This window comes from Dendrobates tinctorius, unplaced genomic scaffold (genome assembly GCF_039654945.1).
Source record: "Dendrobates tinctorius isolate UK_male_01 unplaced genomic scaffold, ASM3965494v1 ptg000196l, whole genome shotgun sequence".
NCBI lineage: Eukaryota > Metazoa > Chordata > Amphibia > Anura > Dendrobatidae > Dendrobates > Dendrobates tinctorius.
Genome location: NW_027361863.1, coordinates 1,644,876 through 1,668,300, shown reverse-complemented (window position 1 = coordinate 1,668,300; position 23,425 = coordinate 1,644,876). Strand labels below are relative to the sequence as shown.

The 23,425-nt window shown below is 42.2% G+C and overlaps 1 protein-coding gene across 2 annotated transcripts in view; it reads right to left on the bottom strand.

Moving 5' to 3' along the window:
* Positions 1 to 3,497: 3,497 nt before the first annotated feature.
* UROS (uroporphyrinogen III synthase) overlaps positions 3,498 to 23,425 on the bottom strand; it is a 36,793-nt gene continuing 16,865 nt past the window's right edge. For both annotated transcript variants that reach the window (XM_073552775.1, XM_073552774.1), the window contains exons 5-10: positions 18,801 to 18,875; positions 8,197 to 8,271; positions 7,793 to 7,876; positions 6,334 to 6,416; positions 4,050 to 4,151; positions 3,498 to 3,952 (exon numbers count right to left, since the gene is read on the bottom strand). In XM_073552775.1, coding sequence (XP_073408876.1) covers positions 3,827 to 3,952; positions 4,050 to 4,151; positions 6,334 to 6,416; positions 7,793 to 7,876; positions 8,197 to 8,271; positions 18,801 to 18,875 — 545 coding nt within the window. In that variant the 3' untranslated portion in view covers positions 3,498 to 3,826. The remainder of the gene's footprint in view (positions 3,953 to 4,049; positions 4,152 to 6,333; positions 6,417 to 7,792; positions 7,877 to 8,196; positions 8,272 to 18,800; positions 18,876 to 23,425) is intronic.

Genomic DNA, 23,425 nt, shown 5'->3' with positions numbered 1-23,425 from the left:
GATCACAGCGGTGTGCATGGATACTGTATGGCAACGCACAGTCCCCAAAGTCTCCATACTAAAGAATATTGTGCCTCCATATTTTCTGTTGGTTTTATACATACAGTAAACCCTCATACACTTCTGTGGGAAAGGTATTATGGCTCTGTACTGTAACGCAAAAGCGCGGAGTCCTAATACAGCGATATGCATGAGTCTGTCAGCACACAACAACTGTTCAAACAAAGCACAAGAGCTCCCCTTCCCACCTATTTGTTTTCCATATATCTTTGCCCTTCTATGGTTCCTGTAAAGCCAAAGGTGTCAATCAAGGAAGAAGATAGAGGCAAGAAAAGTAGATGGGAAGGTGCGCTGAACTGCTCGGCCACACCAAGGGTGCACCAAGCTCCTGGGCTTGGTTTGAACAGTCGTTTTGTGCTGACAGATGCTCTTCAGAGAATCTGAATCGTCAACCCCCTAGGAGCTGTAGAGTTGGCAATATCGCCGTCACAAACACAAGGACACGCCGACTAATACCGCTATATATATTTTTTTTTATATTTAGCGGACAATAGGCGATTCAATACACGAGGACAATTTAGTGGATTTTTTGTAATAATCTCAGCTTGGCACAAAAGACTAATGCTACTCGAAGACTAGATTACCCTTCATTATCCTCTTGGCGGTAATCACAAACAAATCCATTTTACTCTGAAAATGCCTAAAAATAAAGAGCTTTATACCGGGGCGGCAAAAGGAGATTTACTAGGTAAATAAACTGGAGAGACCGTAAATTGGGTTTTTATGTAACGTCTGGATTGGGAGCATTTTCACATTATTATTTTTTTTTTTCGTATGGAAAAAAATTGGTGTCGCTGTAATTATGTCTTTTCTGGAGATTTATTATCCAACATAATCACAAATTTAAAAAAAAAAAAACAGAACTAGAGCGATAATTTTATGGAAAGTAAATGGACAAGGTGGCGATTGTGTCCTTTAAAATATCGTTTTTTTTTTCTATCGACTGCACGATATTTAAAGGGAACCCGTTTGCATGTACTTACGTACAGAAGTGGTGGTTCGACTGTGTATGTGCTTCTTCTCCAAGAAAAATGATACCATTATTGTAGAGATCCCATTTGCCCATCTCCAGAAATCCAGCATAAAAATAATATGCAAATTAGGATTGAAGTGCACAGGGGGCGTGCAGTGCTCTTTCCTAGTGCACTGACACGCCCCCCAGTGCACGTCCACTCTGATTTGCATATAGTTTTTACTTTAAATTTCTCATGACTGACACATCGGATCTCTACAAAAGTGGTGTCATTTTTACCGTGGTGCCAGCTCCTTTACAACCATACCGCTAAGTACACATGTAAAAAAAAAAAAAGATCCCTTTAATGTCATTACATGGCAGTGGGCACTCTATGATGAGCATCTGAATGGCTGGCACAGGACTTTAAGGGGTTGTTTGCCTTTGTAGACAATTTTTTTTTTATGTAAGTGCATGTAATTGGGACTAAAAATAATTTTTGCAATTATTTCAATAAAAATGTTGCCTTTTGTACCTCTGTGTTGCTCTGACTGTAAAAGGAGTTAACTGAGAATCTGTCAGTCAGCCCTCTATAACGAGTCTGACGGGGAGATTGTAAGATCTTTTTCTGAGCTCCTCTCATCTGATTTATGACCACAGACCACATTAAAGTTATATGTGTAGAGAAACAAACAAAAAAAAGGAGCCTGTAAAAGCCAAACGGTACAAAATTTCTAATGAAACCCAATTGTCAAAATGATTTTTAGACCCAAATACATGCATTTAAGTTAAGAAAATAAAATCCCAAAAAAGGTGGATAACTCCCAGGTCAGAGCAACATCTCAGCATCAGTAACTACATATAGGCAAAGGCTAGGGCTGGAAGAAGAAGAAAAGCGATAGGACAAAACTGAAGGCCAATGGGCATGATATGGCAGCGCACAGGAAGGAAAAATGGCCCTAAATATGGGTCCGGATTTTAGGGAAGGTCGGCAATGGAAATACTTATATGTATCATGCAGATTTCCATTTAAAGGGGAATCAATGACATCTAAGAATTCCTCTTTAATAGAGCACTGGTGACCCCAGCATGGCACAGATTAGTATAGGGGGGACTAATGCTCCATCATCCTCTATAGAATGGACAGGGATGTGTAAATTACATAGAAAGTGACCTCCTGCCATGTGTTTGCCCGGCACACTTTACATGATGGAGGAGTAAAAGTTGTTTCCTGTTGCTCAGTTTGCACAGGTTTGTACAGAAATCAGGTGATGGCAAACAGCCTGCACCATCCACCTGCACATTCTTCACATACAACAAGCAGCTCAAAAATGCCTGGTTTCCATCTAGAAAAAGAAAAGAAAAAACATAGGATCTGCGTCATTATTTCATTTGCACTTGCTTTTTGTTTAACCTTTGGTTTTTCGGATTGTTTTTCATTCGCTCCAAATTCTTATTTTAATTTGCACCTTTAAATTCTATTTTAGGAGTTTGCCTGTTTTTTTTTTTTTATGTTCGCCGTTGCGGGCAGGTTTTGGGGTTTTCCCAGATGTTTTTGGCAGACTCGGCAATAGAGAGGCAGAACATGGAGATAACTAGCAAATAAAACAGTGATTTTTATCAAAACTACAGCAAGAAGCCCAGTAAGTGACCCAGCATTAGAATCAGGTTCTCTGCCCCTATTTTAGGTTGCTGACAGATGAAACAGCAATAAAAACGGTGACAGATTCACTTTGACTCATCTCTGGGTTCACATAGCATATTTCTTGAGAAATTTCAGTTGGGAAATTAAAATGACAACGAAGCAAAGTATGATGCAAGAGAGGAGGGCTTTACCAAAAATTACTCAAAAAGAGAGAACAAAAAAAAAAAAAAAAAAAAAAAATGATTTGTTTCATATCTCTCATACACAGACATGAGGGATTCCTACTCTCCTGTCCCCGTGTAGCACATCTTCAGAAGTTGCAGCAGCTTCATGAAGGACACGATAAAGCAGTACTTTGTAGTGTAGATGTGAACCCAGAACTCGGGTGAGAAACAACTACTAGAAAGCAGCAGCCCAGGTCCTTTGACTCTTCCTTGCCTTTTTATTCTCCATAGACTTTAACAAGCAGCATTAATCTAAACCCTCAGTCCATCTGGTCTTGATCATATCTCATTTTGATGGGTTCAGGAGGCAGGCAAAATCTTCAGAAGCTGCAGCAGCATGGAACAAATGATACAGCTGTACTCTATGATGTAGATGTGAATCCAGCACCTGGTAGAAAGCAGCAGTACAGTCTTTTTTGACTCCTTTTCCTTCTCCATAGACTTTAATAGGCAGCATTAATCTGAATCAATGTTCAAGAGGCAGAAAAAATGAGAAGTGGTTCACAAGTGGAGAAATAAGCATATTTTTATGATTAGATATAGCACAAAGATTTGGATATTGGCTCACACTATTGATTTATCTTTGCAGTATATGATACACACACAGAAAAAAACATTTTAAAAAATAAATATTTTTTATTTTCTCACATTTCACATTAATCTCTTATAAGGACAGCCTTTAGGTTAGGGGGTCAGAAGAAAAGCCTAATGAGGTCATTTAATATGTGCAATATACAAATCATAGACTGTACAGTAGCCTCATCATCATCAGATCCTCTCCCTACGTCTATTACTTTATTATGATGTGTACATCGAAAAATCCTATAACCAAGACAAAAATTATATTTTCCATATGTTTAAGTAAATAGATATTTTTCCAGTAAATGGAAGTATAATCATCATTAGATTCATGTCCTGTGAATATCGGACCGTCCAGAATGCATTTTATGGGGTCAGACAGCGCTTTAGTCCATCCGCCAGGTCCTGGGGTGTGGGGTTTCGTGCGGTGCAGCTAACAGCTAGGCCTCCCGCCACCATTGCCTCGGATGTCGTTGGACCAATTGCAGCAAACTAGGACAGAATAAGCAGAGTTACAGGGATTTTTATGCTTTATATGGATGTTGCATATTTGTATCTATAGATTTGTATCTATAGGATTGGTTTTTACCTTAATTTGATTTACTCGATCATTTGATAGCTGCTGGACAAGTTTGAGACAAAATTTCACTCCCGACGGGCTGAAAAACACAATGCTTCCAGGGATACCTTCCTAAAGAGAGGGAGTTTAGTAGGGGTTACATTATAATCTTGCCTGGAACCAATGGATTAGAAAGACGTCTGTAAACACCGTGACGAGGGTCCTCGCTTGGTTATCGCTGGACGTCCACTGTTGAATGAATCCCAGTAGGGAAAATATATTATATTGTCACTTCAATGCAACACTATGGAGGCAGCTCTCCAAGGATAGAAGGTGAAAACCGTGTATGTATTTATTCAGCCAGAATTAGAGATGACTCAGACCCTGGACCAGGGGGTACATATCAGTGGTCCGCGCATGCTAGACAGGAACCTCCTCCTACTCTAGGGAACCCTGGGGCCTGTGCTCGATCAGTAGACCAGGCGGACGTCATGTGTGCGTAACGTAGCAGGATGACGTTGCGCTGGGGATTCCAACACGTAGGAGGTGGTCCGCAGCGCTCCCGGACGGAGGCAGGATCCTGCAAATCTAGTCACTCATTTCTATCTAGGATGCAACATTTTGGCTTTCCCAAGGCTTTATTAAGTTGTATTACAGGTGAACAAAGACTCACCTTTATCCTTGGGGTGCTGCCACCACCTTTTTGCTTTTCATACTGGAGTACTTTTCCTGGCTTATATCCTCTCAGGATAATTTTTGGACCCACCTATGTAGACCGTGTTTCTTTTTTTTTTTTTTTTAAATGTTTTAATATATATTATCACTAGATAATAAACGTTGCTGATTTATAGGGGTATTCCGAATACTGTGACCCCCACTGATCATAAGGGTCCCCAATTCCCAGCCTCAATACAGTGGGGGTCGAGCGTTTGCGCCTCCTCTCTATCCATAGTGTAGAGGAGTGAAGGAGATAGCGGAGTGTTGTACTCAGGAATCGTTTGTGCCACAATCTTTAAAAAGTAAATGGAGAAGAAACTAAACACACACAAAAATAAATAATACTGAAAAAAAAATAGAAACTCAAAACACTTTGGGTGGTCCTCCAAAACTTGTAACCGTGGAATTGGACTAAGGGTTCCAGATCTATTAGCCTACCATAGGCCATCCGTCCTACAAGCAGCTATGTGACTGCAATACATGTGTCTTTTACCTGTATCTCAAAAGGTTGAGAAACTTGCATCATGGCGCGCAATCCTGCGAGACGTGAACTCAATAATGTCAGCAATAGGTCAGGTCAGCCATGTCCCTTCTGATAATCCTGAACCTAACCTTAATCCTTGTATAAAAGCCTTGATTCTTCCGCTTAGTAAATTGCTGACGTTTGGACGGCTCATATTGACTCAGGTGTACTGTAAGGAAATGACTGCCGCATGCATGTGGAGGGAGGGAAAAAGCTAAATGTGTATATAAAGCAGTCTAGTTAAAGAACAAAGACGAGCTGTCACCAGGTCAGAAGTGCCCAGTTTATGTTCTTTTATTCCTGCTGCTCCCATAGGTATTGTAACCTGTCACCCCCTAAAATGCTACTTACCGGAAGATAAAGGGTTAATCTGCAGGTGAGCAGAGTTACAATGTTTACTGAAAATGCAGCTGGCTACCGGTAGAAAAGCTTATTTCCTTCAGAGGCCCGCCGGATTTCAGTCATGCGGTGATTTCAGTCACCGCTCCTTATCCTATTTAGAGGCTGCAAGCTCGCCCTGGGACTTTGACTGACAGCTCACTCTGCACAGATATGCCGCAGAGCCAGCTGTCAATCAGAGTGCCGGACCGTGCTTACAGCCGTTACACAGCATAGTGAGCAGTGAAAGTTGTCACTCGTGCACACCCCCATGACTGAAAGCCGGCGGCTTTCGGTAGGTAATAAGTTCATTTTCTCCCGGTAGCCCAAAGAAGGAAAAAAATAAAGGAATTTTCAAAAGCAGATAACGCCTTTTAAATATTTTAGCAGTTTGCAGACAGTAGTTGTCCCTCAGCAGGAATTATTTTGGAATAATAAAGCGAGAGTTTACATTATGTGCCTCCAAGTAATCGTTAGAGGCCTTCTGATGAAACGTAAGAGAATTCAGCAACTATCAATAAAAGAAATAAACCACGAGTTACCAAAGAAGCATTGACAAAGCTGAGGTGTAAAATGCAGAGACTCACAAAGCACAGCAGTGGTGTATATATATATATATATATATGTATTGTTTATGAGGAAGTATAACTGGAACATTTATTAGGCCTTGTAACGCTGCGCCGTTAACATGAATACCTTGGTGAAATAATCTGTCAGAGAGGATCGTATATCGGGATGCTGGGCCGTCTGATAAACAGTAATGCTCTCCAGAGGTACATCTGTAATTAGAAAATAGAAATGTATTTCTATAAAACAGACCGGGATATTACAAAGACCTACACCAGCAATTTCACACCATGGAAGTGTCGGCTGCACTCGTGTTATGCCGCGTACTGGTGGCTTTACGGAGATTTTCAGAATACAATAAAGTGTTTGTAGCCGGATAGGAAAGGCTTCACTACTCACCGGAAAGTGAGAGAGACCCTAAGGGGGTCTTCCAGCAGATAAAGTAAATAAGTAAAAAAAAAAGTAGTTAAAGTTTTATTACTAATAAATAGTAATAAATAATAAGTACAAAATTAAATCTCTCGCAAACAAATTAGACCGATCCAGCCAACAATCTAATGTGTATGGGGGGGGGCTCCCGACTGGTCCTTGACAGATGACGACAGGGGAGGGGGTCACAAAAATCGGGCTATTAGAATTTCAATGCGGATATTTTTTTATCAGGAGACAAGACGTGGCCCGTTGAGTCTGGCAGCGACTCTCTAATGGAGGATACCAGAGCGCTCATCCGAGCCGAGTGATCGGTTGAGTTTACTGTTGGCTGAACGATCACTAATATGTATGGGGGCCTTTACTTACTGATCATAGCTAGACACAACGGTAATGGCAGTGGCCGCCGATGATTGGTTCAGTGGGTATTTCTTGCCATTTTTGGAATGAGACTGGAAGTACAGACCTGCGGGGACTGGGTAAGCGTCCAGAATGAGAGCTGCGGGGAATCGGTGCGGGCGAGTAACGTTTCGCTTCTTTTACATCAATATGAGCCCTTACAAAGATCAATTTTATCAGCTGGACAACCCCTTTAGGGAATATGATACCTATTTTTCTTTACACACTAAGAAAACGTCACCCAATAATTTACAACGTTGCCATTTTGCAGCAAAGTGTAAAGCTTTGTAAAAAAAAAAAAAAAAAAAAAAAAAATGATATAAAAAGATCACGACAGTAGCTAAAAATGTGAGCTGCACATTACCACCTCGAAACGGGTGTTCATACATATCGCTTTTCCCCATGTCTACATGTACATATCTCCACAAAATCACCCAAACTAATCCCGGGCAAGATCTGTGTATGGGACTCTCCACCGCTCACACCATGTGTGCTGGCACGCAGGAGTGCGGCTCGTTACAGTACGGTTACCAGCGCCATGTCTTGTTTTTACATGACCGAGACAGATTTTTATCCACTGCAAGGAAACAAAATGACGGTTCCTATTCAATGACTGAAAGCAAAGAACTTAAACAAAGGAACCGAGACATAAATCTTTTTGATAAATTGTACAACTTTCTATTTCTTGCGACTGTTATACCGCTGACATCCTTTTTTTTTCCCCCAAAAATAAGGAGAATGACATTTTGCAGATACTCACTTTCCTCCTGAAGTTTTTTGGGAAGAACTTCCCTTTTCAAGGAGCCGCATGGAAACAGGATGGGGGCAGAGTAAGCGACCTGCTCTGAAAAAAATAAATTAAAAAAAAAAGGACTGAACTTTGGCAAAATGTGTAGAGAGAAAGAATGGAGGAAAGGGTGGGATCTCCAGCAATCAATCATCCACACGATAAGTGATAACTGTCTTTTAAATAAAAGACTTTGATTGGCTAATAAAATGTCAATGTTTTAAGAAGCTGAAAAGAATTGACAAGAGGTAAATTCGGAGGTCATTGCATCCTGCAGTGAAGATGGTTGCAAGGCTGAAGTGAGCACCACAGTTCTGCTCATTCAATGCTTGCATCCACCCAAAAAAAAGTTGTGTTTAGTACGTAGATACACTTACTTGAGCATATGAGGTCAGCAAGCTTCTCCGCATTACCAGATGCTTCCCCTTCTGAAGAAAGGCCAAGATCGTCAACTAGAAGACAACATCCATTATGAGTTAATTAATATGGACCGAGAGGAATAAAACATTAAACCAGGTGAGATATAAGCCTCATAAACTACCCGGTCTTCGATTCCGAAATCTATTGCTCCGGGTACGTGACAACCTTCGGCCTCGCAGGAGTTACAGCATCTTATCGCAATGGCTATCCAATTAAATATTCAAGATATTCTAATTACCAGGCGATTAAACAACGTTTCAGAGGGTCAAAAATTACACTAACCAGATCTCTCGGGGAAGGCAATTCACGTTTCATTTACAGAAATTCACGCTGGAAACTAATGATGGTATTAAACATTCATTGGAGGAGCGTGTAATGACAACATATATCAAGGCTTCCCTATTATAGGTGGACAAGATGGTGTTTAGGAAGTGAACCGGTCAACAAATTTGTCTATAAAAACAAAACATTCCAAAATTTAAAAAGAAGCAAAAGTGCAGAAGGTGACTTCGATTAAAAGCTCGTTTTTGGGTTTAAAAAATTAGACTGAGAAAATTTGAGAAGCTATCGTAAGTCTTTCATTGTGCCGTATCGCGATTATGACCGCAGCAGGTGCACGTTTTGCCTTCTCGATCCACCAGGAAAATAAGGCAGCCAAAGGGTATATTATCCTGTAACTATTACTCACCTCTCATGGATCGAGTGCCGGGCTCTGCGTTTTCGTTCTCCTGCCACCGGGTCCTTGTGTTCCTCAATGAGTCAGATGGTCATGGCACTCACCTAAGCCATACATGACTCAGGGGGTTGGACCAAGGACTTTTGGAACCATTTCTAACTCAGCATAGGTATTACGTTTTGTCCATAGAATTGGTTCTGCTACGAAGTCTGTTGCAAATTCAGCTTTGCTACATTGCTAAGTCAGCTCTATTGTCGTGGGGGTATCGCGACAGTGTGGCGCCAGAAAACCACAGCGTCTGATTGCTCCTACTCCGGCGCTGAGAAGAAGCATTTCTACTTCATTTTCATAGTGTTTATCCCTTTTGGCAGAACAGGGCTAGTGGCCGGTTAGCCACTCCCTTCTCCTTTATAATCTGGGCTCTGATGCAAATCCATGTCAGAGCTAGCATTTGCTGCATGGCTTCAGGAGGAAGAGGTGCTCATATGAGAAGGAGTGCTGGAGGAGTTATCTGTGACTGTTGCATGGTTTGTAAGTGTGGTAATTCCCTTCCCTTCTCTACTTTTGTTTATTCCCCATCCTCCACGGCTCGGTGCATTCCTCTGTCATATGTGAGTGAATATTTTGTATGCCTGGAGTTTTCTGTTAACCCTTGTTTGTGTAGCCATGTTTGTGGGGGTTTGTGTACTGCGGAGTACAATAGCGCCCTTCACTGGGTGGGGGAAGAGGACAGGGTTAACTCAGGAGATAAGGAAAGGGTGGAGGCCCCGGCATCTTCACCTTCAGAAGTATCCCGGGAATAGGGCGAGCTAGGGCGCCCCCTAGTGTTAGGGACAGGGAAGGAGCCCCTGGTCCTGGGTCACCAGACAGCAGTGTCCTGACAGCTATATTGCTGGACCAGCTCAGCTTTTGAACCTCATGTTCAACTCAGCTCTGCTACTCTGGTTGATTAACTCTGCTACTTCAATGAACCACCTCAGCCTCTGAACTTTCTATGCAATGCAGCTTGGCTACCACGATTCCACATCGCAGACTTTACTCTGCTTCCTTTTCAATAATAACTCAGCTGCACCCATTGCCGAAGCTTCCACTCAGCTTCCTGTGGTTCCGGATCTGCTCTTCCCATCACCTTTTTGCCACTATGGCGTCCAATTTTCCAACTGGATCCCACTGCTGCACCAGCGCTATCAATTGTAATGCTGTAACACTAATTCTTTAGTATGTTTAGGTTTGTTTCTGGGCACTTTTTCTACGATTTTGACTGTTTTTAATTTTTTTTTAGCATTCCTGGGGTATCTTTTTTTCTGGTATTTTGTGGACTTTGTTTTTTTTTTACGTCGAGAAACCACCAGTGGTTTTTTAAGCAAAAACGCTAAAAAAAAAAAAAATGATCAAAAAGATTTCTGGGCATCTTTTGAGCTTTCCCATTGACTTGTTTTGTATAGTATCGTGTCTTCAAAAAGGAAAATGCCAGAAAAATGGACGTCGTCAAGATTATTATTTTTTTCTTAATATGAAGATGGATGTTGAACAACTTCTTATGCACAATAAAGTCCTTAGGACACATACACAAGGCAAAGCAAGGAGGTTGTACGGCCCCTTACCACGGAGTGGACTCACCTATATGTACTGGTGTAAATGCTCTGACAATTGCGGTATGTCCAAAATACTTTTAGGGGGTAATATCTCCAATTACACGAGAGTTGAAGGACTATGAAAAAAAAAAAAGTTTTTCTGCTGGGTTTGTCAGAAATTTTGCAAAAATAATTTAAAAAGGGTATTTCGGTTTACAGAATGGCTCATCCATCCACTGGATTGGGTATAATTGTTAGATCGGTGTGGTTCTCACTGCTGGTAAAGCTGCCCACTGTGCACCCCTGGCCATATTACCGTGTTGAAGATGAGCCACATAGTATATCTGGTCGTACCTGCTGCCTAATTAAAAGCCGTGGGACTGATGAGGATGGCCAAACGAAGTGGAGCAAATTCAAAACGGAGCAAATGCACAACTGGGCGCTCTTTCCAGCTCCTCCTTGCCACATTTTTTTACGCCAGCATTATGGAGATTGGTTAGGGCCACATTGGTGGGAGCTACACCAATATTTACACCAGGCGGATAGAGGATAAGTTTGTAGTCTTGAATACTCCATAAAAGTTTGTTCCAATTTAATAAGTTATTCCATTGATAGAGGATAAGTTGTTAGGAGATGGGGCTCTGCAACAGACGGCCAAGGCCTGTAACGGGCTATCTTCAGCAATGCCTGAGAGTTTAAATGGAGCACATGCTCGACCTCTGTTCCATTCAGATGTGGCACTTCGGGACTGGTGGTTCTCACAGTGGTCGGACTCCCCCAGCGATCAATAAGTTATCCCCATTCCTAACGGCTTATTAACTTGGTACACAACCTTTAATTACAGAGGGTAAAATAAGTATTGAACATCTCACCAATTTTCAAAGTAAATATATTTCTAAAAGGTGCTATTCAGATGAATTTCTCACCAAATGTCGGTAACAACCCATCCAATCCACACAGGCAGAGAAATTAAACCATAGATGTCCATAAATTAAGATATGTGTAATAATGAGAAATGACACATGGAAAAAAGTATTGAACACATGAAGAAGTGCAAAGAACCATGGAAAATCCTCACATAGAATTGTAGAGTTGGAAGGGACCTCCTGGGTCATCTGGTCCAACCCCCTGCTCAATGCAGGATTCGCTAAATCATCCCAGACAGATGTCTGTCCAGCCTCTGTTTGAAGACTTCCATTGAAGGAGAACTCACCACTTCTCGTGGCAGCCTGTTCCACTCGTTGATCACCCTCACTGTCAAAAAGTTTTTTCTAATATCTAATCTGTGTCTCCTCCCATTCAGTTTCATCCCATTGCTTCTAGTCTTCCCTTGTGCAAATGAGAATAAAGTTGATCCTTCTACAATGTGACAGCCCTTTAGATATTTGTAGACAGCTATTAAGTCTCCTCTCAGTCTTCTCTTTTGCAAGCTAAACATTCCCAAATCCTGCAACCTTTCCTCATAACACAGGGTTTGCAGAACGGTCACCATTGTGGTCGCTCTTTTCTGAACTTGCTCCAGTTTGTTGATGTCTTTTTTAAAATGTGGTGCCCAAAACTGGACACAGTATTCCAGATGAGGTCTAACCAAAGAGGAGTAGAGGGCAATAATGACTTCAGGTGATCTAGACTGTATGCTTCTGTTAATACATCCTAGAATTGCATTTGCCTTTTTTGCTGCTGCATCACACTGTTGACTCATATTCAGTCTGTGATCTATTAGTATACCCAAGTCTTTTTCACATGTGATGTTGCTTAGCCATATTCCTCCCATTCTGAATATGCTTTTTTCATTTTTATTGCCCAGATGTAGTACTTTGCATTTTTCCCTGTTAAAAACCATTCTGTTAGTTGCTACCCACTGCTCCAGTTTATTTATATCTTTTTGAATCCTCTCTCTCTTCTCTAGTATTAGCTATCCCTCCTAGCTTTGTGTCATTAGCAAATTTAATCAGTGTACCCTCAATTCCTTCATCTAAATTGTTGAAAAAGATGTTGAACAATACAGGGCCCAGGACAGAGCCCTGTGGTACCCCACTTGAGACATTCTTCTAACTGGATGTGCAGCCATTTGCGACCACTCTTTGGGTCCGATCACTAAGCCAGTTATGAATCCACCTAACAGTTGCCTTGTCCATTCCATACTTAGTATCTCACTCAATCCTTATTGTAAAAATGACTTTGTCAAATGCTTTGCTGAAGTCAGGATATACTATATCTACAGCATTTCCCTGATCCACCCAATCAGTGATTCTATCATAGAAGGAAATTAAGTTAGTCTGACATGACTTATTAGTTACAAACCCATGCCGACTCTGTTTAATCACTTGTTTCTTATCCAGGTACTTACATACATGTTGTTTAATAATTTGTTCGAAGATCTTTCCTGGTATATTCATCAACTGAAATCTATCAGTAATTAGAAAGCAATCCTGCCACTTAATGAAAAATAATATCAGCTGGTTCAACTGATGGCACATAAGAAGGTGTCTCATTACCAAGGTGCACACTCAAGTAACATCTCATGATGGTTGAAACCAGTAAGCTGTCTCAAGACCTTCACAACCTTATTGTTGCAAAACATACTGATGGCATTTTTTACAGAATAATTTCTAACCTAAAACTACTGAAGGTTCTAGTGAGCACCATAAACCGGCCACAACTCGGTGCTCCTCACAAAATTTCAGGCAATCATTGCAGTGAAAAGAATTGTGTCATGGTCACGTGTGTCTGGACGCAGCGAGTACCGCAAGGCGAACCCATATGACACTTGTGACCCTGGATACACCGCCTCCAGTGGGGCGAATTTAAATAATAAAGGGAAACCTGGGTAACATTAACAATGGAGGGCCCTACGATAGGGAAACGGGGAAGTGGAGACCTCCTGCACTCCCCTGAGCCAGAGTCCCTGCACTCCTAAGGTTCCCTATGCCGGTTCCGCACGCGTACCTTAAAACCCTGACTCGCCCTGCACCTAAACCCTCACTAGGGAATTGGTCGGTGTGGAAACTAATCCCAGCACTGCACTAAACACACATAAGGAAAAATGACAATACAGGGGGACACCACTTAGCTTTGCTCTGTTGCTTATGCTCCCCGCAACAGAGCCCACCACCTGCGTGCATCTTCTCCTTCAACCGGATCCATCACCATAACCGGATCCATCACCCTAGTGCAGCCTTGGAGCAGAGTCCACCACCAGTTGCAGCTGCCCAGTAGACAGAGTCCCAAAGATGAGTCCAGCTTCTGCCAAAAAGTCCAGCATGCGCGAGTCCAACTTTTCTGCCAATAAGTCCAGCATGCTTGAGTCCAGTTTTCAGCAACCAAGTCCAGCATGCTGAGTGCAACTCTCACCATAGTCGCCACTCCACCAAGCCATGCAAGCACCTCCTGCTGACACCATAAACTGCGACTCCACCACGCCATGCAAGCCCTTCTTGCAGACTACACTGTTGGACTCCACCAATCCCTCTGGCTGGGCTGCCCAGGACTCTCATTCAGCTCCTTCATCACCCAGGCTTGCTTCCCAAATGATGAACTATCAATATCACCAATGATCATCAAACACACTTGAAACTTTTATAGAGCCTCACACCTGATTTGTAATACGTGCACATTAAACCAAAGAACTAAAGTGCGATATCCCTCACCACTAACGGGGCAACTTAGAATGAACGACATCACTGTGCAATAATTCTAATGGCCACCGGGGGGCGATCACACCACTTTGGCACCCAGCCAAAGGAAAAAAAGTTCAATTTGTCCATTTAACTTGTCAGATCCAGCCTGGATCATGACAAATTGGCTATCCAAGAGCCAAGGACCACATGTGGAGAGCTACAGAAAGACTTGGAATCAGAAGGCACAATTGTTTCAAAGAAAACTGTAAGTAAAGAACTCAACCTCCATGGCCTGTATGCACGCTCACCACAAAACCTCCATGGCCCGCATGCACACTCACAATGCAAGACTTAGGCTATGTGCCCACGTTGCCGAAATGCTGCGGAAATGTCTGCAGCATTTCCGCAAGACCATGCCTCGGGTAAAATGCATGCGGAATTCGCATGCGTTTTTCCACAAAACACAAGCATTTTGCAAGTGTTTTTAGCTTGTGGAATGCTTGCGCTTTCCAAGCGATTTGTAGCATCGCTTGGAAAGGTGATCGACAGGTTGGTCACACTTGTCAAGCACAGCGCTCGACAAGTGTGACCAACTTTTTACTACTGATGCTGCCTATGCAGCATCAATACGGTAGTAAAAGATAGGATGTAAAAAAAATTAAAAAGTGATAGACTCACCTTCTGATGGCCCCCGGAGCTCTCCTGCCTCTCAGCGACGCTGCTGCCAAGCTCCGTTCCCAGGGATGCATTGCGAGAATCATCTCAGATGACGTAGCGGTCACGCAACCGTAACGTCAACTGGGGTTATTCGCGCAATGCATCCCTGGGACCGTAAGGTGCTGGCAGCGTGGTTGAGCGGCGGGAGGATTCTGGGGGCCATCAGAAGGTGAGTATATCACTAATTTTTATTTTTATTCTATTTTTTACAGGGATATGGTACCCAGGGTATGGAGGAGAGTCTCCTCTCCTTCAGACCCTGGGTATCCCCCGCACATGAAGCGCTCACTTTACGCACAGTGGGCATAGCCACATGCGTAAAGTGAGCGTTTCAATGCAATCCTATGGCTGCAGAATTGCCACGATTCCGCAAAATTAATGGACATGCTGTGGATTTTACCGCGATGCGTTTCTACAACGGTTAAATCCACAGCATGGGCACAGCAAGTGCGGAATCCCATTGGATTGCATGGGATAGGTTTTGTTAGCGCTTTTAAGCGTTTCCACTGCGGAAAAAAAGCGGCAAGAACGCTTAAAAAATGCAATGTGGGCACACAGCCTTAGAAATACTAGGAGAATATAGTCTGGTCAGGTGAGACCAAAATTGAACTATTTGGATGCCATAATACACATCATGTTTGGAAGCCAATAGGCACTGCATATCACCCCAAAAACACCATACTAATGGTGAAGTTTGGAGGTGGGACATAATGGTGTGGGGCTGTTAATCGGCATATGGCACTGGACAACTTCATGTAATTTATGGAAGAATGAATGGACAAATGTACTGAGCCATTCTTGACAAAAAAAACTGCTGCCATCTAGCAGATGATGAAGATGAAACAAGAGTGGAAAATTCAGCAAGACAATGATGGCAAACACACAGCCAAGGGAACTCTCAATTGGTTTCAGAAAAAGACAATAAAGCTGCTAAATGGCTGAGCCGATCACCTGCCCTGAAGCCAATGGTAAATGTATGGAACGAACTAAAGCTCAGAGTTCATAGAAGGAGCCCACATGACTTTCAAGATGTGAAAAGTGTTTGTGTGGAAGAATGGGCCGAAATCACACCGGAGCAATGCATGCGACTAGTTTCTCCATACAGGAGGCATCCTGAAGTTGTCATCACCAGCAATGGCTTTTGTATCAAGCATTACATAAATTTCAGTAATCGTGCTCAATACTTTTTCCCTGTGTCATTTCTCATTATTACACAGAATTTATGGACATCTATGACTTGATGTATTTGCCTGTGTGGATTGGATGGGTCATTACAGACATCTGGTGAGAATTTCATGTCAATAGCACCGTTAAAATTATATTTACTTCGAAAATTGGTGACGTGTTCAATACTTATTTCACCCACGGTATCTTTTAAATCGGAGGCAAAAGGAAGTACAATAAAGCCTTCATGACTTTTTATGAAAGTCCTTTTGCACCTCTACACAAAACCATTGTGTGTGTTTTCCTCCTTAAAACAACTGGGTAGCTGGGTTGTTCTGCCCTTGACTTGGCATTGCTGACTTCAGCGGGATTTTTGATGTGCATCGGCATTCTGGATACACATGGAAAAAAAAAAAAGAATAAGAAAAAAAAATACACAAGAAAATCAAAGTAAGAAGCGTTGCAGTAGAAACATCATGCCGGTAATTTGGCGGCGAGCCTCCGTGTTCTTAGTAGCTGCGCAAGAAAATGTTTAAATGTCAGAAGTACAGCAGCCTTCAGCCTTCCTAAACTGTGACTTGTGTTGTCTATTACGGAGCCGCTCTGCAATGTCAGCACTGGCTCGCAGCCCGGGTATTGCTCTGAGGATTGGAAGAGAGAGAGAGAGAACATCGTAGAGATCCCCGACACTGTAAGTCACATACAGAAGTAGAATATGACTGAAGAAGAGCGCCGAGGTGACAGCTTTATAGCACGTCTTTAAAAGGAACATAAAACAGCCTGTGTGCCAGAGTTAAGAGTAGTTACAAAACAAATTAACTCCGCCAGGCTATGGTTCAAGGACAGAAGAAGATAAGAAAAATATAAAAAAAATCTTGCCCCAGAAAAAAAAAAAAAAAAAAAAAAATTATCTCTAATTTAAAAGCAAATTGCTCCCAATTTACAATAAAGCATCCAGGTAAAATGATACGAGATTGTTATCCCCTCTCCGAGTACCTGAAATATTATGGAAATCACAGGTTACATCCGTCACTCGGCTCCTTAAAAAAAATCTCCTCCTTTAATGTTTCCAAATATCAGTATTATTATTATTTTCTAATTTTGTAAGAAGCGTTTATTTAATAATTGATGGAGTGGATGCATCGATCAATAATTCAAGAAAAAGGGAGAGATGAAAATATGTGTGGGAACGAGGCATATTTAGAAGACTGCTCGGAGGCCGTGAGGCAGATCATTATCAGATAGATCTTCTAGGAGAGGGAAGAAGGCCGGCTAAGGAGACATTAAGGCTAAAACTTCTTATTTTCTCACTCAAAGTTAAAGGAATAGTCCTATAAACAACATTTATTACCTATCTATAATATTATCAGAGTCTGACTGCTGAGCTCCCCAACACATCATAAGAACCGTGTGAATAGAACCATTGTGAGCATGTGTGACCACCGTTCCATAGGACTGGTGGTCACACATGCTCCCTAACACTCCATTCATATTGCGCATCCGTTCTTGGGATTGGTGGGAATCCAGGCAGCACAGTGATCATAAAACATACAGTATCATCCTTTAGATACGTGATAAGTCTTGTCAATGTAAAAAAATGCAATTCTCTTTTAGCATGAGTGATGAAGAGCAGGGTGCTTCATCAGCTGATATATTAGCTCAGCTTCAATCCTGCAAGTATTTCCTTTTCATGTGCTTTTATCCTTTCCTTATCTACAGCCTGTTTTCATTGACCTCCCTGAGACTGAAGATTTTCTTGCCTCTTCCTGAGAATGTAATTATCTCTGCTTTCCCTGAGAGTGTAGATTATCTCTGCTCTCCCTGAGACTGTAAATTACCTCTGCTTTCCCTGTTACTGTAGATTTTCTCTGCCTTCCCTGAGACTGTAGATTATCTCTGCTCTCCCTGAGACTGTAAATGATCTCTGCTTTCCCTGAACCTGTACATTTTCTCTGCCCTCCCTGAGACTGTACATTTTCTCTGCCCTCCCTGAGACTGTACATTTTCTCTGCCCTCCCTGAGACTGTACATTTTCTCTGCCCTCCCTGAGACTGTACATTTTCTCTGCCCTCCCTGAGACTGTACATTTTCTCTGCCCTCCCTGAGACTGTACATTTTCTCTGCCCTCCCTGAGACTGTACATTTTCTCTGCCCTCCCTGAGACTGTACATTTTCTCTGCCCTCCCTGAGACTGTACAATTTCTCTGCCCTCGCTGAGACTGTAGATTATCTCTGTCTTCCCTGAGACTGTAAATGAGCTCTGCTTTCCCTGAACCTGTAGATTTTCTCTGCCCTCGCTGAGACTGTACATTTTCTCTGCCCTCCCTGAGACTGTACATTCTTTTTCCCCTGTTCACTCAGTGGAGCTCTGTATACAAAGTATTTGTTGTTTCGGAGGAATGAGCATGTCCGTGCCTGAGTAATGACGCATGTTTTCAATGTGTGGGGTTGCAGAGGAATTGAACAATATCTCCATGCATTTCAGCTGATGAGGATTCTTGCAGGAGAACAATTTTTCATTGATTAACCCCTAACATTAGCAATAAGGTTGCTGATCACTGACATTAATCAGAAATTTTAATAAAAAAAAAACCATCACAATGTTGGTAAGAGATTACTAAGTGGGTAGAAAAATTGGCCAATGTTCAAAGGCCCAAAGCTAAGAGAGTCCAGTTATTCTCACAATGTAGACATTTCTAAGATCCATTTTAAGTACCTAGAAATTCTAAAAGCTTTATACTCAGTGCTCTACAAATGTCTTATTTGTGATGCTGATTTTCAGTAATGCCCGGGCCCTCGTGACTACTTACCCAGGGCAGCAGTGGCTTTCCCCACCACGTAGATGGACTTGCAATTCCATTTCTCTCTCAGGGAATGTTCCCAAGCTGAAAACATAATAACACATAGTCCACCATGAGTGATGATGCATCAGAGGGAAATTATGGCAATATTATATTTTTGGGTAATTGCAGTTATTTATGGCATTTGGGGAAAACGTATTTAGGAAGAAAAAACTAAAATCTGAAAAAAATAAATACAAAAAAAATATATAACGGATCATGCCATGAGCAGAAATATGCAATTTAGCGAGATAAATGTAGTTTTTCCAGCACAATAACATTTTTCACTAACAGTTGTGAATGGTAAATAAGGTGTAATACCCACCATACTTGTCCGCAGTGGCTCCGCCAGTGTCTGACTACCTGGCTCAGATGTGCTGACACTATGCGATCACTACAATCACTTGGTCACAGTGGTGACGTCTTTATACCACCGTGCCATCACTCCGGCCAGTGATTAAGAGAAACGGTCATAAGTTGAGGTGGCAAGAAATTTCTAGAGCTGGGCAAATAGAGAACCGGTGGAGGAACAAGGAAGCCTTGACACAGGAGTAGCATGGGTAAGGTTCATGTTACTTTTTTTGCTATTGTGTTCTATTTTCAAGTGTTTGTAAAAAAAAAAAAAAATTAAAACTTTTAAAGGCTATGGACACTTTTTACATGGAAAAATGATTTTTACATACAGTATCTTAGTGGTTATTTTTAGCTATCAAAATTGCAGTTGCAATCTCCACCTCTTCACTCAATTTCAGACCCCCTTATCTGCAGTTTTCAGTCTGATCCAAGCTTATTTTTTCTTTTCTTGTGGGAGCATCTCTCTGTTATACAGGCTGTCAGTGAGTATAGTGAGATTCCACGATGCCGTAAGCAGCTCATATATTAGCCCAGCTTCAATCCCGCGTTAATTTTTTCTTCATGTGCTTTGCTTTCCACCTTGCCTACAGCCAGTTTTCTCTACCTTCTCCGAGACTCCACATGCTTTCTTCCTGATTCAAGACTCAGATATCTGTGTACTGCCTCCTCCCTGCTGCTATCTCAAACACAGAGAAGGGAGGAGAGAGACTTAGACACTTTGCAACAGCAAAACGCTAAAAACGTTTGAATGCAAACCATTTAGGAAGTTGCATTTAGGAAACAAAAAGGAACAATTAAAAAAAAAAATCTGTGTGAAGGTGTACATAACATTTAAAGGAATAAATATGTCGCATCTCTATCTTTGACCAAACCGGTGGTGGATTGACCACCCTCAAATGACTTTTCTAGGTCATCTGGGTACTAGAAGGAGACATGAGATGAAAGACCATATCCAGCAACATGGCCACCAACACGGATGAGTATGAGAAAAGTTTACAATATAGAATTTAGATTAGAACTTCTTGGATTAGTGTCCTACAAGCTTGGCTGATCTTCTAGCATTAGTGTTGGGTGACTTGATTTTCAGATCTGGCCGCCGATAGATTAAACCACCACAATGCAAACTCGAAATTTCTTCAAGTCAACAGTACATGACCCACTGGTCAATTTTTTTTTATCCAGTTGAACCACAGGACTAATTAAAGGGGTATTCCAGCCTAAGCAAATTATCACCTATAATAATAATAATCTTTATTTTTATATAGCGCCAACATATTCCGCAGCGCTTTACTGTCCCCGATGTGGCTCACAATCTAAATTCTCTATCAGTATGTCTTTGGAATGTGGGAGGAAACCGGAGTGCCCGGAGGAAACGCATGCAAACACGGGGAGAACATACAAACTCCTTGCAGATGTTGTCCTTGGTGTAATTCGAACCCAGAACCCCAGCGCTGCAAGGCTGCAGTGCTATCCCCTTGATAGGCGAGAACGGTTAGATTGGTGTGGGTCTTAGGGATCACCAGGATGAGGTCCTCAGCACCTCTCTCCCTCCTGGTTTGGCGTAAAATGGAACTATTTTTATCAGTACCATGGACTAAGATGGAGCGGTGGGACGCATGCGTGGCCTGATGCTTCATATAACCTCCCATGGACGTAGTGCTGGGACCGGTGACGAACGAAGGAGGGGGCACTACAGTGCGCTCCTCCTGGGCATGGGAGATACTCCATTTTACTCCTGCCGGCCAAGGAAGAATCAAGGGCATTGCAGCAATCAGCGTGGTTCCCAGTGTAGGCCATTACATTGCAGCTGACTACTATTTTCTTTGTCCGTTCCTTAGGTTTTTTCCATAGATGACCTGTTCCCAGATGAAAAGATCCTCTTGTATAGCAGCTGGCTAATAGTAGACCCCCATACCAACTTTTCGCTCCATTATCGTCCCTAGTTCATCATGTTAATATATTTATTCGCCTATTGCTTCATTTAATCGCCCAAGTCTTGTCTCCTGTTTGTAGAGTTTATGCTTCCATGGCTTTATAACAAGGAACTAGAAAGTATGAAGAGGGCAAATAAATGCCAGCGGCTAGTTTTCTGCAAAATAAAAAAAGGCTGTAATAACCCTGCACTACATATTAGTAATGATTAAAGATTTCATGGAGAGCGATTTTTCAGCTTAAAAAAAAAAAAAAAGCCTAATTAAAACCCTAAATGAGACTGCAATATTACAATTTCCAAGGAGGTTAATTTACAATAATTCTAGGAGTGGGACATTATAATTGAAAACAAAATGCTATTATCTTTATTTAATTAGGAATTGACGTGCCGGGATTACTGGGGAATGTCATCATGTATAGACGGCCCAGCACGGCTGCGGACAATGGAGTTTGTGAGCAGGGCGGCTTTCTTAATATCTATTGTGGCGACGTCATGCAACGCAAAACACGGAGGGAGTAGTTTGTGATGTGGAGCGTTTATGGAGCACGCTGCTCAACACTGTGCACATCCGGTAAGGCTCTGTTCACACTGGCGTTAAGGAGTCCATCGAGGGTTACTTCACGCTTCTTGGTTTGACACAGATTAGATATTAGAAAAAACTTTTTGACAGTTAGAGTGATCAATGAGTGGAACAAGCTGCCACGAGAAGTGGTGAGTTCTCCTTCAATGGACGTCTTCAAACAGAGGCTGGACAGACATCTGACTGGGATGATTTAGCGAATCCTGCTTTGAGCAGGGGGTTGGACCAGATGGCCCAGGAGGTCCCTTCCAACTCTACGATTCTATGATTGCATAAATGCCATCATATTCTCACGGTCAAAAATACAGAAAACTTTACAGGAACCCCGTAAAAGTCAATGGGGTCCAGATTCAGTGCGAGTTATACAGGGAAACAACAGGAATCCCGAAACAGCTGCCCTTTTCCTATCGATATTCGTCTGAATATCTAAATAAGGGGTCAGAAATTAGCTACTTCTGAGAGTTAGACTTCTTTCTCATGCAGGAAGTTATTCTTCAGTCACCTCACACCAGAGACCACCTCTCCAAGCCAGACGGTGGTCCGAGGATCTCTGTTCCACCCCAGAGCTGGGACGGTTATATCCTGTGGATTTTGCCCTAATTTTCTAAAAGTGGGAATATGCCTTTAAACCCAGTTCCTAGTCTTCTCCTTTTGGCTACATTGCTTTCTTTATCATGTAATAACAAATAAAAGCGATCTCATTTCACGTTGGGGTTGATTACATCACGGTTTTCAGAATCTCTACTTGCGGTCAGGGGATATCTTGGAGATCCGAACGCCGGGATCCCCACAGATCCTCAGAATAGGGCTCTGCGTTGCCCCAACGATCATTAGGTTGCCCACTTACAACCATCAATAAATAATCATCAATCCAAGTTACAATCTTGAAACAACGCTTTGTGACACCATGGATACATGGCGAACTCTAGAATTTTGAACTGCCATGGTGCCTTTGGCATTACCAGGAAATCTCACATAACAAATCTAATGGTGATTTTTTTTTTTTATTAAGTGGAGTTGATTTTCCAGGAGTTAAAGGGGTTAGAAATGAAGGGTCTTGTGTCTGGTAAGATATATGGATATCAGGACCCTTTTTGATAGTGAGGGTGATTAATGAGTGGAACAGGCTGCCACGAGAGGTGGCGAGTTCTCCTTTAATGGAAGTCTTCAAACAGAGGCTGGACAGACATCTGTCTGAGATGGTTTAATGAATCCTGCATTGAGCAGGGGGTTGGACACGATGACCCTGAAGGTCCCTTCCAACTCCAAAATTCTATAATTCCTATGATCTAACTATAAAGCCTGAGCAAACAGTTCTAAAAATGGCAGACATGGCCAACCCATCTAATGTTATTCTCTTGGAAGAGAAAGGTCTTGCCAGATGTGGCTTTCCTGATGACTGTCCAGGGTTGAACAAGTCAAACCAGTTTCCAGCTAAAGCCGGGCAAGCCATGGCCAGATCTGCCGTTTCACAGAATAGGGAATAATGATATGATCGCTGGAAGTCTGATCACCGGGACACCCACCAATCGCTAAAATGTGATCTCATGTTCTCCCATTTCCCTAGATTGGCATCTGAACACATACCGCTCTATTCAAAGATTATACAACTGACAAAGATGGCGACTTACAGCGCTCGGCTATCTCGATGCTTGGTAGGACCCTCAACGATCAGACACTTATCTATAAGCACTGGTTACAGGATGACCCCTTTAAGTTGTATAAAGC